We start from the raw sequence: 15212 nt of genomic DNA on the forward strand, positions 1-15212 counted from the left end.
ATTTAATGATTTGAAGTCCTATATAAGCTTCTTGGATCCCTTGGAAATTAATCCCTGCTCCCACTAGTAAAGGCAGAAACTGCATTATAGAGAGAGTAATAAATTCTAATGACCCCTCAGGGAATATGTTTTCTCTTCACAGAACTTTGCTTTCCAATACCAGGCCCTTGTGAATAGTGAATATGATTTCTTTGCATTCCTATATTCACTCCAGCTGAGATGGAGTCATGAACATGGGGAAAACTCTTTTTATTAAAGCTATATAGGGCACTTTGTAAGTGATTCATTCCCAGGAAACTGAGAGTTGACCATGCCCATTCTATACTTTAGTTCAAAGCAAGTCTTATGCATTTAAAAATAGATAAGTCCCCAAACTCAATTGTTTTTTTTTTAAAGAGTTAATTATTCAGAGTTCTATTTGGTCATTGATGAGTCACTAGAAAATAATCAGGAGTTGTAGGTGTGGCCATAATTTAGAAGGGAAATGGTCATGTCATTTCTCTGGGTCTCAGAATGCTGCTCTGTAAAAAAGATGCAAAGAGAGAAAGAAGGAAAGAAGTAAAGAAAGGAGGAAGAGAGGAAGGCAGGCAAGGAGGGAGGAAAAAGGAGTATAATCCAATGATGTTTGATACCCTTTCCAACACTATCTGTTTATATGTTCAGAAATATTATTAAATTTTCGAATGAGATCCTTTACTTGGTGTCTTCAGATGAGAATTGCACCAGATTTCTAGTTTCCTCTGAAACAATGAAATGACTGTATTTTCTACCCTACAATGTTTAAAAGAGTAAGTAATAAAGATCTACAAAATGTATACTCTATATCCACCTAACTATAGTTTCATAGTTTATATTGTCACTATTTCTAAATAAGAAACTACCTAATACCTGTTTTATGTTAGCAAGAAGAATTTAAATTATAAAAACCCCTAAAGTACTTTGTGATCATTGAATTTTGTAATTTCATAATTCAATGACTTCCTTTGTTTTCTACATTGTACTCTATATTCAGAGAAGGGTGATTATTTTTCTTGTTATATTAAAACTTCAGTGTGGAGACATCTGTTTTCTGGAACAAATAACACTAAAGTTGAATCAGTAACCAGGTTATGCATATTAATAACCATTTAGGCCAATCCCACTTAAATTCTTTGCTAATCTACAAGAATCATTTTTAAACTAATATTTCCCACTTGAAGCAAAGGAAGGCAAGAATGCTAACACAATTCTGTAGAGTTTCCAATCACTAAAGAGTTGAACACCAAAAAATACAAAAGGTGTAATTTCTTGTGTTAATTAATTATATACCAATAATAGGTATATAGGAATCAAAAGCAATATAGAAAAATCAACTGCATTTTCTGTATCAGTAATCAACACATAAAAATGAAATTTCAAAAAAAAATTATATTAGCATTAAACAGAAAATACTTGAGGAGATGTTTTTAAGTGTGTAAAATGTTTACACTGAAAACTACAGAATGTTGCTGACAGAGCTTGAAAAAAAATCATAAATAAATAAATAGAGGATGTTCATGGACTGGAAGACTCAGTATTATGAAGAAATTAAATAAATCTCCCCAAATTGATATATAGATTAAATTTAATCCCATTCAGTATCTCAACAAGCTTTCTGTGTAGAAATTGACAAGCTGATTCTGAAATTTATATTGAAATGCAAAGGATTTAGAACAGCCCAGGCAATACCGAGGAAGAAGAACAAAGCTGAAGAGCTTGCATTACCTGATCTCAAGACTTCCATAGTGCTAAAAGAATCAATTCAATGTGGTACTGGCATAAACAAAAAGAAAGAAATCAATGGACCACAATAGCTTGGATACAAAGAGACTCGTGCAATCAATAGATTTTCAATAACTGTGCCAAGATCACTCAAGGAGGAAAAGAAAATATTTTAACAAATTTTCTGTAAGAACTTGGTAAATGCATGAAAACAAAAATGTATTTCAACCCCTATCTCATACCACACACAAAAGTTAGCATGAGATACATCATAATCCTAGATATGAGAGCAAAACCTATGAAATTTGTAGACAAAAACATGTAATACCATCTTTGATCTGAGTGCAGGCAAAGTTTTTTCAGATCTGACACAAAAAGCCATGATCATAAAGGGGAGAAAAAGATTAATCAGCCTTTTATAATTTAGTAATGTCTGTTCACCAGACATTTAAGGAAATGAATAGCCAAATTGCAAATTAGGAGAAAATATTTGCAATGCATATATCTTACAAAGGGTGTGAATTGAAAATATATGAAAAGCTCCTACCTATTACTCAATAATAAAAAGACAAACAACCAACACTTGTTTAAAGTAGTCAAAAGACATGAACAGACAGACACCTCACAAAGGAAGATATACAAATGACCAATGAGGACATTAAAAGTGTTCAACATTATTAGTAAACTTGGAAATGCAAATTAAAGCCATAATGAAATACTTTTCTACACCCAGCAGAACAGCTAAAATTTTGAAAACTGAAAAAACAAATATTGGTGAAAATGTGGAATTTGTTTGTGCTGCTTTGGGGAATGAAAAAGAATGCAGCTACTTCAGAAAATATGTTGACCATTCCTTACATAGTTAAAAATACTCCCAACTTTATGACCCAGCAATTCTACTCCCAGATAGTCACCAACATAAGTGCAACATATGTTGGCCAAAAAAAAAAAAAAAAAAAAGAATGTTCATGAAAGCTTTATTCAAAATAGCACACACACACACACACACACACACACACACAAAATCGAGAGGAGAATGGAAAAATTGTGGAAATTTATATAGCAGAATACTACTCAGCAAATAAAGAGCAAGGGGCTACTCTGCTTTATATGCAAGAAATGGATACATTTCAAAAACAATAAGCTATGTAAGAGAAGATAGACACGCAGGCACAAAATACACGTCTGCTCCATTTATATGAAACTTAAAAATAGGCAAAACTAATCTAGGTGAAAAAATAGGGAGAGTGGGTCCCTGGAATGGGAAGTTGGATGAATTGGGAAGGGGCATGTAGGAGAGTGCTCAGGATAAATTATATCTTAATAGGTGTGTGGGTTATACAGGGCTTTGTTTTGTCGAAATCCCCTGAACTATATAACACTTAATGTCTGCATTTCACAAGATGTAAGATAGACATCATTTTTAAAAATCAGAATTTTAAAATTTTTAAAAATAATAATAATAATTTCTTGTAAAAATCATATAGTCAGTATATTTTTAGAATTAAAAATGATTATCATGTTAAGAATGTAGGCTTTTCCGCTGCCTTCAGCTCAGGTCATGATCCCAGGGTCCTGGGATCAAGTCCCACATCGGGCTCCTTGCTCAGCGGGAGCCTGCTTCTCCCTCTGCCTCTGCCTGCTGCTCTGCCTGCTTGTGTTCTCCCTCTCTCTTTCTCTCTGACAAATAAATAAATAAAATCTTTAAAAACAAAACAAACAAACAAAAAGAATGTAGGCTTTTAGGTGATTTTTTAAAAATTTTTGCTTCTATCTACTCGGCAATAACTGAGTACCTACTATGCATCCGTCATTATCTTAGGCATTTTGAACACATCAGTGAGCAAAACAGACATCAATGTCTATTTCAATCTAACAATCTATAAGAGTAGGGAAGAAGACAGAAAATCAGGAAAACTATAATAAGTAAGTAAGCGGTATAGTGCTTAAAAAGCTGAGAAGTTCTATCTCCCTCCTGATCCCATCTAACCTTAAGAGACTCTTAATCTCTCAAAACAAACTGAGGGTTGCCGGGGGGAGGCGGGTAGGGAGAGGGTGGTTGGGTTATGGATATTAGGGAAGGTATGTGCTATGGTGAGTGCTCTGAAGTGTGTAAACCTGGCAATTCACAGACCTGTACCCGTGGGGCTAATAATACATTATATGTTAATAATAAAAATAAATAAATAAATAAAATGAATTTAAAAAAAACTGAGTTCTATGAAAGAGAAAATCTGAAATGTTGCCATATTGTGCTCTAGCTGCATGACATGAGTTTTTAAAAAATTATGGATATACCTATATTCACTAATTAGTAGTTTTGTCCTTAGTCATTGACTGATAATACATTAGAAGCATTCCAGAAATAGGGGTGTGTGTGTGTGTGTGCATGTGCGTGCTGGTTTATCATCATTGCTGTATTCCTCAAGCTTTTGTAATATTTAATGCCTGAATAAACATATATCAAAATGTCAGTTGGGGTGGGTGAAAAGGTTGGTTTCAAGGACATGGTGTTTGATGCTAATCGCATTTCATGTGCTACTGAGTCATAGTCACATTGAGTTATCAAGTCAAAGAGCAGCCCTTTTTGTCTTCTGTATAAAAGACAAGCTGCTCAGATGTTACAGAATTCAGACGCCCAAGTCATTAACTGTGGTTGTACATAAAAGATGCAACACTGATAATTCAAAACAGACAAGAAGAATGTGCTCTAGAAATAATTCTTCTACAAGTCATAATATCTGGCACAAAACATAAATAAAGCCCTATTTTTCTCCTTCAGTGCCCTGCCGTGAAGGAATCACTGAGCCAACTTGTTATCTGCCAGTAACAGCGAGTTTCGGGAAGGCCTTCAGCTATGGAGAGACTCTGTATTTTTTTTAACAAGACATAGACAGAGAATACAAGAAATCCCCCAAGAAAAAGCAATAGCACCAACAATTCAAAAGGCTTTGAGATGAAATTAGCCAACATTCTGTCATATGAAGCCCTGTGTTGTTTTTCTATAGCTAAAAACAAACTCGGAATAAAGTGTTTTTAATGTCTGTTCTTATTTGTTGTTCTTAATGACGTATCTTGGAAAAATCCGTCTCTAATCAAGCTCTATAGAAGTACTAATGGACCTCCAATCCTAAATCTGTACAGTATTAGATCATTCTTTTATGATAACGTGTTTATTTGCCAGCTTATGCTTCCCTGTCTCTTTGCCTGTACATATATGATTCTGCTCACATGGAAGGCTCGCTGAAATGCTACCCACATTTCTAGTTCCCATTCAAAACCCCTTCCTGGGTGAAGTCTCCCTCAACCAACAAAACTAGAATTTCCCCACCCCTTCCGCTCACCCAGCTGATCTTAAGACCCACTTATCTGGTCTAGAATTATACCAGCGCATTTCCTGACTACAATGAATCCTCTTGGAGGCATAGCCGAGTTCGGGGAAGAAGTGTAGGCTCCACACAGACCCCAGTTTAAACTCAGATTGCATTCTCAAAATTCTCAAAATTGAATTGCAAATTTTGTTATTAGAGCTATTATGAATAATGATCCTTGGCCAGCCCATAAAAGCTCATCTAACCCATATAACACTTGAGGTAGAGTACTCATAGCACCCTTTGCAAAATAATTTTCCTGAAAACGTGTATTTTCTCAGAAAAAAGTATTTTATGTGATTCTGTTCTACTTACACACTGCCAACATGAGTTGATCAAAAATGTTTAGGTGATCAAAAAATGTTTAAATGGTTGTTGGTGATGAAAGACCCTATCAAATCTCATGAATTGGTATATGTCTTCCTAAGGAATCCACGAGAACGATCCTCCCCTAGGGTTCCCGAGTCTCTACTCAGCAGCTTCTGTGAAATCCCATATGAATTTCAAATGCTGCATGTTTTCCATCACTTGAGCAAACATCTGGCAGGGTGCGGTAAGGAAGCTGGGTATTGACCATATGGTGGAACCATCTTACCTCAGAGTCCTAGATATTTCTATTAAAGGGACTTGGGTTTGTTTTAAGCTATTAATTAGACTCAACATGCTGCTTCATTTGGGCTGGATTCATAAAGGCACAAAAGTTTTAATAAGATAATGTTATTTGGCCCTTGTAGCATCTTCTCTCATACCGCTCATTTACAAAAGCATTCATGAGCAAAGGCGTTTAAAGATAAAGCAGAGGTACGCCTAGGTGGTTCAGTCAGTTAAGCATTTGACTCTTGATTTCGGCTCAGGTCATGATCTCAGCATTGTAAGATAGAACCCTGCGTCAGGCTTCGCTCGGAGGGCATGGAGCTTGCTTGAGGTTCTCTCTCTCTCCTTCACCCTCTGCCCCGCCCCCCTCTCCTTCTTTTAAAAAAAAAAGGGGGGGGTAAAGCAGAAGGAAGATATCTGGTTCATATATGGGTGGTTTCAATCTGAAAAATAGTCAATAAAAATATGGAAATAACAAAGAGTTTGAAATGAAGGAGATTATAAAAATTAAGCTAGTTTTCTGCTCATTTCCTTCTCCTTCTATTCCTTTTAGATGAGCCTAGATTTTTCCTTAGTAATCAATGCAATCTGTGAAAACACAATCTTTCTCTGAATGCCCAGTTCTGTGGCAGACATTAAGAGTTTCTCTTACCTCTTAGTTCCCCCATATCCAGAGTTGTCCCAAGCTGTTCTAATAAAGCAACTCTTGCTGCATTCTTTTTGTGTTTCTTGCCATCGTAATGTTGCTGGGCCATGAGAGGATTGTTAAACCAGGCTGCGCAGAGCCCACAGTATCTGTCCGAATCTCTTCTTTGATAGGGAGATGCGACCACTGGAGCAGTGTCCACCCGTGGAGGTTTAAGTGAGTTCAGGGGTGTTGCTGTGAAGGAAAACAACCAGAGAGAACCACAGGACAGGTTAGTCCATTACTAAGTATACGTATCTTCAATATCTAAAGATGGAAGTGTCTCAAATTTATTTTAGAGCTCGAAATCCAAAGCTTACTGAAAGCAGGAAAATGATCTTTGCCAGCCTTCATTTCTGAAGCTGGGATACCACTGAAAATTCCTAATTTATTGAGATCAGATTTCTCACGTTGTTATGCTTAAATCTGATAGTTTAGGAGACCATCCCTTAGGAAAAAAAGAAAGATGTTCAAATATAAACTCTTGGAGGTAAGAGAAGGATCCATCAATCAAATTGCAGCCAAAGCTTGAAGTAAACATTGAGCACTAATGGCTTGAAAGATTCTGAATGAGTGAATGAGACATTTGTAGGTTATAACTGGAAATAACCAATAAATAAAGGATTTGCCCAAGTGATAGAAGCAGATCTTTCATGTACAAGAATTGTACCCATCGACAAAATTGTGTTAATTTTATTGTCAGTTTCTTCTGTTTACTGTGATAGGTTATTTTCAACTCATACCTGCTAAAATTGATGTTGAAAGCACAATATTGTTTTAAAAGACCAAAGACAAACAGTGTAGAGCAGATGTTGCTTATCTAAACCGAAAAGGCATAATAACACTATTTTAAGATTGCTCAGCCCCAGCTATTAATTTAACACATTCCATTGTGAGCTTTCAGTTATTTTTGGCCCAGAAGCAAAAAAGAACCTAACTCGAAGGAGTTTACTAACAGAAAGTAAAAATAACTTCCTTCTGCATTACAAGATACAATTTGCTTTCATCCTCACAGTAACTACGACTTGGATTACTGTTCTACATCTCACACGATGGACTTCCAAGATGCCAAATCATTCACTGGATGATGACATATCTAGTTACTGTAAAGGCAGGACTCCAAACCAAATCCTTAACTTCCAAGGCCTGTGTTCCTTATAATACCTCTCAAGACTCTTTTTATACTTCTTAATAAGCAATTTTATAATAAGCAAATTTATCTATTTTTCTAGACCTCAGTCATCTTTGTTCCACATAGGATTTAATTTTGGAAAAAGGTTCTAATCCAAATATTTTACAAAAGAAAAAGCAATTTAAATTCCCATATGGCCCATTAGTCATAATGCAATATAGCAGTACTTTCTGCTACGTAGGCGTGCAGTTGGCAAACCATGAATATTAGGGTCATTCCAAGGAAAAGCCGAAATCTGGAACCTCAATAACAAGTAAACACTTAACTCCCCAAGCTTTCAAATCAGTTTAATGTGGGCTTTTTTTCCCCTCAGATTAAATAACAGATATACAAATAAATACTTGCTAAATAACATTTTGAGTCAAGAAATGACTAGTATTGTGGCAATACCTTGAAAAAGTATTTTCTTCTCTCTCCAGAGACTTTATCAGATAGAGAAGTTTTAGCTAGCTTAGATGAAACTAAATGATATTATTTCTATTGGGACTTAGAGAAACGGTGCGTCTCTTAAAAGCCTCATTGCCAGATTCAGTCATATATCACCATGTGAAAATAAAGCCCCAAAGTGGGTCACACCACCCCAGCAGCCACCCAGTATCATCTGTTATGACTTAGAAATGCTAATAAAAGCTACACAGTTGACCTGCATGTAAAAGGACTTCTACCCACTTTTCTGAAGAAAATTGGATCTTGCTTCCAAAGTTTCCTGCAGCCTTATCAATTTCTGATGATTTATATCTATCTATTGTTTTTTTTATGGCAATGGAAAACATATCAAATGCCTGCCATCAGAATGAATGTTGCCTCTTGAAGCATAACTTCCTTTTCTCTAATCTGGGCCCTAACAAAACACATGAGTCAATTTTGTCTATTGATACCTTACACACCACTTTTGGCAGGGAGGATGCACAACAGAATATCTATCAAATACAACAATCTTATCTTTCACACAAGAGACTAGGTTCATGCTGTATATGTATTATAGCTTCTTCTCCTTAATACAACTCCAAAGTTTAATTTTTCTTAAGCTCCTATTTCCAACGGTCACCAATCTCAATAACCAAATCTCAGTAATTGAACCAATCTCAATAAAAACCAAACCTGGTTTTTATTTCCTAAAAAGGCCAACAAAGGCAGCAACATGAGGGAGTGGAAACCACCTTGATTCAAAGTCAGAAATCAAGGTTGGGGGACACCTGGGTGGCTCAGTGGGTTAAGTCTCTGCCTTTAGCTCAGGTCATGATCTCAGGGACCTGGGATCGAGCCCCACATTGGGCTCTCTGCTCAACAGGGAGCCTGCTCCCCCCCCCCCCACCGCCTGCCTCTCTGCCTACTTGTGATCTCTGTCTGTTAAATAAATAAATAAAACCTTAAAAAAAAAAAAAAAGAAATCAAGGTTGGGTTGGACTCCATCAGCCACTGAGTTGTGGGACCTTTGGCAAGTCTCTGATGTCTCTGGTTTCCACAAGGTTTAAATTCAGGGTCACCATTTCTTTAAAGCGCATAGTGTGGGGTTGGAACAAATTATAGAAACTCTCTCTCTCCCTCTCTGTTTTATGGCTTTGACTGGATGCCAAATTGTGAGGTTATATGGGAAGAGAGCAGTTTCCAGATAATAATGCTAAATCTGTGTGTAAGCCTGGATCATAACCTGGTAGTTCTTTGGCAAAAGTATATTATTCTAATAAAATGAATATGAAGTAGGGCAAAGATTATTGTTTGGTTTGAAAACACATCCTGGACAACACAGTTTAACTGATGTATGGTTCATTATTATTTAAATTTCATGGTTTATGTTTTTATTTTAATTGAAAAATATTTAGTTAAATATTGACTTTACCTCCTCTCTGTACAACTTAAAACCAAGAGTTCATTCATCAGAACCAGTAGTTTTCAACCTTGGGCAAACATTAGACTCAGGAGGAACTTTAAAAATCTCCATGTCCAGGCTATCCCCAGGCCAATTCTGTTCAATTACATTAGACTCCTGGGGTAGGAGCTAGGCATCAGGATGCTTTAATGCCCTCCTCCCACATCACCTGGTCCATGTTTCCAAATACAGCCTATGTTGAGAAGCTCTGATACAAATATTGCCAGACTTTGTTTGAATATGACCATACAATAGCCTTCCTAGATCTTCGCATAAAAGAAAGTTACATACTACATCCCACAGCAACAGAGCCAGTTATTTTGTAGGCAATAACAGAAATGCCACATCTTTATCTATGGAACAGAAGGAAATAATAATCACTTGGCATTTTTTAAAACCCTGATCAATTTCTCCATATCTCCAAGATATAAAGGTTTCTCCAAAATAGCAGCTAATGTTCTATATTAATATTACAAAAGTTAAATAACAATTCTGATCCCTGGTCCCAAGCAGAAAGTCATAAGCACATTGAACTGCTAAGGCACTGTGCTGCCTACCTTTGACCGGCACCATCCCCAGCCTGGTCTACCATCCCTCCCCTCCTAGGTGAACACCTGTCCTGCAGGGTGCTGTTCAGTCCTATCTGCTCTGTGAGGCCTTGACAACCCAAACAGGAAGTAGTTCTCCCTCCTCTAAACTCGAAGCACTTACTAACTGCACAACTCATTTGACATTGCTTAAGCAGCGCCTTATAATCTTGGTTGCCTACACCCATGTGTGTATGTGTGTATGTGTGCATGGATAAGAGAAATTAGATCATAATACTTACACTTCAATACTTGATATTCTGGTGTGTGCTGTCTTCTCTAATACATGTCCATAATCCCTTGTTTCAATGTAGAAAAAAATAAAAAACGCTAATATTCAAATTTTTCTTCATGATTCATTTTTTATTAAAACCTGACCTGAATTCAGAAGAGGCTGTATATAGTCTTTATAGAAATACATATTTCTATAATATAATATATATATATTTCTATAATAGATATATTACATATATATCTTTCATACATACCACATATATATTATATATAATTATATATGAATATAAATTTATAAATTAAATAAAAATAAGTAAATAAAATGTGAATAAAATACATAATATATAATATGATATATATAATCACTTAATGTAAACACACATACATTTTGCAATAGAATTTACTGATGTCTCTAAACATGGAGTGCTGTCTTAGATCTGTTGAAACATAATATACGGTATCTGTGCCTAGTTACATATCTAAAATCCCCAAATTTCTGATTCTCAAAACACATTCAGCCCCCAGTATTTTGATCAGAAGATCATGGATCTGGAGCCAATTTAGAGTAACTAAAATAAACCCAAGTTGTTCTAATACTCGAGACAATCAAAACAAGTCAGTCTCTAAAACTTGATTTCTAAGAATCACCTGACATGGGATCATTTTCAATATCCCCTTTATGTCTTGCATAATGTTTGTCATGAAGCAAGTTCTCGACAGCTATTTATAGACTGTTGGCTAAGTTGTCTTGAGTAATAGTTTAGAATAATGTGCATCTCTGTCCTATATTTGTTTCTTCCTGGTAGAATAACCTCAGTTGATCTAAGGACAAAAATACTTTCAGTGCACCCGGTGTGTGCCTCTCTCAGAACACTCCCTCACTCTGGAACGTAACACTGTGTACAACCAGACTCTCCATGACTCAGCACGTTGCATGACGTCACTCACATAATGTATATATCCCATGCCTTTCCAAATGAATGGATGGATGGATGCTCTTTGCAATAGAAGTAAATAAAGTACAAGCCACCCAGAGTTTCCTTGTGTCTTCTAAATTGTGTCATTCAGGGCTTGAGTACTAGTCAATATATACACAAATACTAGCAACCCAGTGTCCAGATTCTGGGTAGAGGTGTGTGTGGTGGGGGGGGTGAAGACTAAACTGTAGAAAGGCGACATATCAAAATGTAGACACTCATCCCAGTCTCCCTGTCTTGTGAATTCAGCTGGATATACTGAAAGTCAATATTATCTCAAACTTCTATTTGCTGGGGTAGCCTATTTCTAGGCATTTTTTAGACAGTTCAAAATGCATATCATTCTGGAAATCTTGCTTTGAAACAGGAAGCTATTTACTCTGTTCGTTTAGCACGGCATCTAAACTCCGCACGCCAAGCTTCTAGCTCAGTCCCAACCATCCCGGTTTGCCTGGAATCGAGAAGGTTAGCAAGACATGGGAATTTCAGTGCTAAAACAGGGAGAATCCGAGGCAAATTGGAATGAGTTGGCCATCCTAGATTCTGGGGTCACACCTGATTATCACACTGGAGAAAGGGATTAGTAAAATTTTGGGAAATAACTGCCTGGGACACTAGAGCAGGTCTTCTTTCAACAAACCAGACAGGATCTAGCAATAGATCTCAAAGCTTTACTGGTCAGATCACCACGTGGATGTCCTTAGCCAGAGAAGGGGATAATACAGTCAGCTGGCAATAGTATTCTCACCTGCCTGTCTGCCCTCTGGACCATGGCCTCAGAGTGCCTTTCAACCCCAAAACGTACAACTTCCCCTGACGTTCCCTACCCTCCCCCAATCTCTCCTCTCCCTCTTCCCTTGTCCTTTCCTTTCTTCCTCTTCCACTCATTCCTGATGTTTTCTAGGCTTTAGGATTACAAAAAATTAGTCCATCCTCACAAAGGACTTACCAAAATAGTTCTAGGAATTTACTTCTTTTAAAGTTTGTGGCTTTCTCACCTAAGATGTTCTTATCCATAATACTTAATTCTTCAAGTTTGTACGATACTGTGCAGTTTATTCCATTCTGTCTGTTCCGTGTATTTTCTTCTTTACGTTGTGCCCAAACCCTGTTTGACCAACGAGGCAGCTTGAAGCTCAGGGAGAGAAGTCAACTGTCACAGGGCCCCATAATTAATAAACAGTAAAGACAATGGCAAAGATCAGATTTTTTGACACAAAGACCAAACACCATATTTTAATGCCAACTAGTTTCTTGTAATGCTGAGGAAGTGATAGGCCAAATAAACAAAAAGATTAACTATAGAGTCAGAACACATTTCCCAGGCTTCAACATCTGTTCTCAGTGGGGATTATTTGGAAATATGCATTTTCTCTAAACCAATTTGTCCAATTTCCAATCCTTACGATCAACAGCCTTTCATTTTTCTCGTTTTTCCTACCCTAAATCAAATTAATGACAGCAGGAATCCTTTAGCAAGTATCACTGTTTTGGTTTTTTTGTTTTTGTTTTTGTGTTTTTTTTTCCAAATGCTGTTGACAACTTAATTTGACTGGGCCATTCAATGCCTGGATGAGGAGACAGCTGTCAGCGTGGATGGACAGCTCAGTCTTCCAGGCTCTTCTGCAGCTAAATGCCTCAACTCGATGTAAACTGAAAAGTCAAGGCTCAAAATGTACATTTTCTTTGTATCTTTACCAGAGGACAGGGCCTCTTGTGTAAATGAAAGATGCTCTACAAACATGTGATGAATAAAGGAAGGAAAGGACTAGTACATTTCAGTTAATATCAACTTCGTGGATTTTCACATTTTCATAAGTGGCTTATGATAGCTACATTTTAAATCTTGAATGATTTCATTAGACTTCACAGGGTTAAAAACAAGTTAGATGATCACATGTGGATATAGATGAAATAAATTATGGGCATCTATACCCTGAAACACCATAAAGCAATTGAAAACACATTTTAGAAAAAAATATATATATTTAGTGATCTGCAGAAATGCTCAGGATATAATGTAAACTAAACTGTGTTTATATGTAGAGTGCAAACCTAATTAGTTATTATTAGATTATACACACCCACCTATTTAAACTACATAAAGACCAGAAGGCTACAAATCAAACTCTTAGCAAAAGTTACTTTGTAGTTGTGGATTATGGTGATTTGTTTTTTACTAGAGGATATACACTCTTTGATGCAGAGGGAAAACATTCTTATTTTACAACTTACCTATAGGCCACATTTCATGCTAACTTGTTTTAGGGCAAAGTGGAGAAAACACTGCTTAAGGGATGTGTGACGCCACAACTAGGTCTTAAATTAAATCACAGAAGATTTTATTTGCAGTGATTTATTTATTAATTTATTGTTGATTTGGGAGAAAACGGATAGGGAGAAAACTGGGTCTGTCAGAATATGATGTAAACACCCAGTTTCTCCTATTTCTCCAAAAGATACAGGGGAAAGCTGTTTTCCCACTGTATGGCAGATCCCAAAATCACTCCCGTTATTTAGATAAAATGAAGTAACACTCTTCCTTCTCATACGTTTGGAAGTGAGTTCCACTATCCAAGACTGCAAAATAGAAAAATCCATGTGCTATCTCTTTTTATGTCGTGAAGGAAATTAAAGAACCCTGTAAAATATTTCATGTTCCAAAATACATGCCATTAAACACTTCCTGAGAACAAACAAAGGCAAGGATGACTTAACAGAACCATCATTCCAATTCAATTTTGTATCAAAACTCTAATTATAATCAGCCTATTAACAGGAACTGCTTCCTCACCCACACTACATTCATATATCATCAGTCTTCATTAATATAGTATTCATAGATCATTGATTTTCATTAATATAGAATAATTCCCTCTAGTTTCAGTCACTGATTAGGTTCTAAATATCTTAAGTATGCCTGTTTCCTGCAGAATCCTGATCTTTGAAAATGAGCCATTAAACAGAACTTTAGAGGAGACAAAAGTCCTTTTATAATTTTCTCATGTTGTTTGACCAAAGAATCCTAAAGCTGCGATACTCCATGTTATTCCATGGGGTGAAAATAGAGGATATAGAATGTAGGTTTCATGACGACAGGAGCTTGATCTATTTTTTCCACTGATGTATCCCAGGTCTCTAGAACCAGGCCTGGCACACAGTTAAATAAATCCTTGTTGAATGAGGGGAACAGTTGATTCTCCATAAAGCTATCTGTGTAAGAGAAGGAATTTTGCTTTAGGAAATTCTGCTAGTAGGAAGGCATCCTCTCCACCCAGACTGATCTTCAAAACACCTGCTGCATTATGGCAATAATGCATTCATGGTGTTTGGTCTTCAAATACTACTCAGTTAAGTTGTTTTACTCCCTCTGAGTTCAGACTCAAAATCTTTGGTTATGGCCACAGTTCCCAAACTCTGTACAGTGGTACCCTGGGATGATGCAGTGAACATACAGGGGAACCATAAGATTATTTAAAATTCTGAGAAAAGCATAGAAACCTCCACTAGATACCATGGGAACCACTATCTTGAGGATGAACATTAGATGCTACAGTCCTTTGAATGAGTTCATATTCTTGTGACCCTGGATACCTGGAGGCTGCTGCCTACCTCCAATCCATCCAGCCAACCAGGGAGGAACAGGAAACAAAGGTAACAATGTCTAATCTAATCCAAAGATTTGAGAAGTTATGCACTGTCCAACAGGCAAACGCATCCATTAGCAAACGTGGTTATTTAAGGATGAAATACAAATATTAACTTTCCCTTCAGTACGTGCTGGCTGAGTTATTAGGACATAAATACTTATTAAGTTGTTTGGACACTAAGAGTTATGACATCACCCTAGTATCTTTGCTTATTGCTTGAGCCAGAATCAATGGCCTGCTAATTGGGAGCTGCTAGAAATGCCTCTCCTCATGAACCTCAGATAAGAGGCAGAGTCCCAGAGGGCAGAGTGG

The 15212-nt window shown here is 36.7% G+C and overlaps 1 protein-coding gene across 1 annotated transcript in view; it reads right to left on the reverse strand.

Annotated features, from left to right (window-relative positions):
• The window catches only part of ZMAT4 (zinc finger matrin-type 4), a gene marked incomplete at both ends in the record, with an annotated part of 231860 nt that overhangs the window by 69889 nt on the left and 146759 nt on the right, over positions 1-15212 (reverse strand). Inside the window, one exon of the mRNA XM_080797298.1 lies at positions 6358-6585. Within this exon, the coding sequence (XP_080653424.1) occupies positions 6358-6585 (228 nt within the window). The remainder of the gene's footprint in view (positions 1-6357; positions 6586-15212) is intronic.

This window comes from Martes martes (genome assembly GCF_963455335.1).
Source record: "Martes martes genome assembly, chromosome: 2".
Taxonomy (NCBI): Eukaryota; Metazoa; Chordata; class Mammalia; order Carnivora; family Mustelidae; genus Martes; species Martes martes.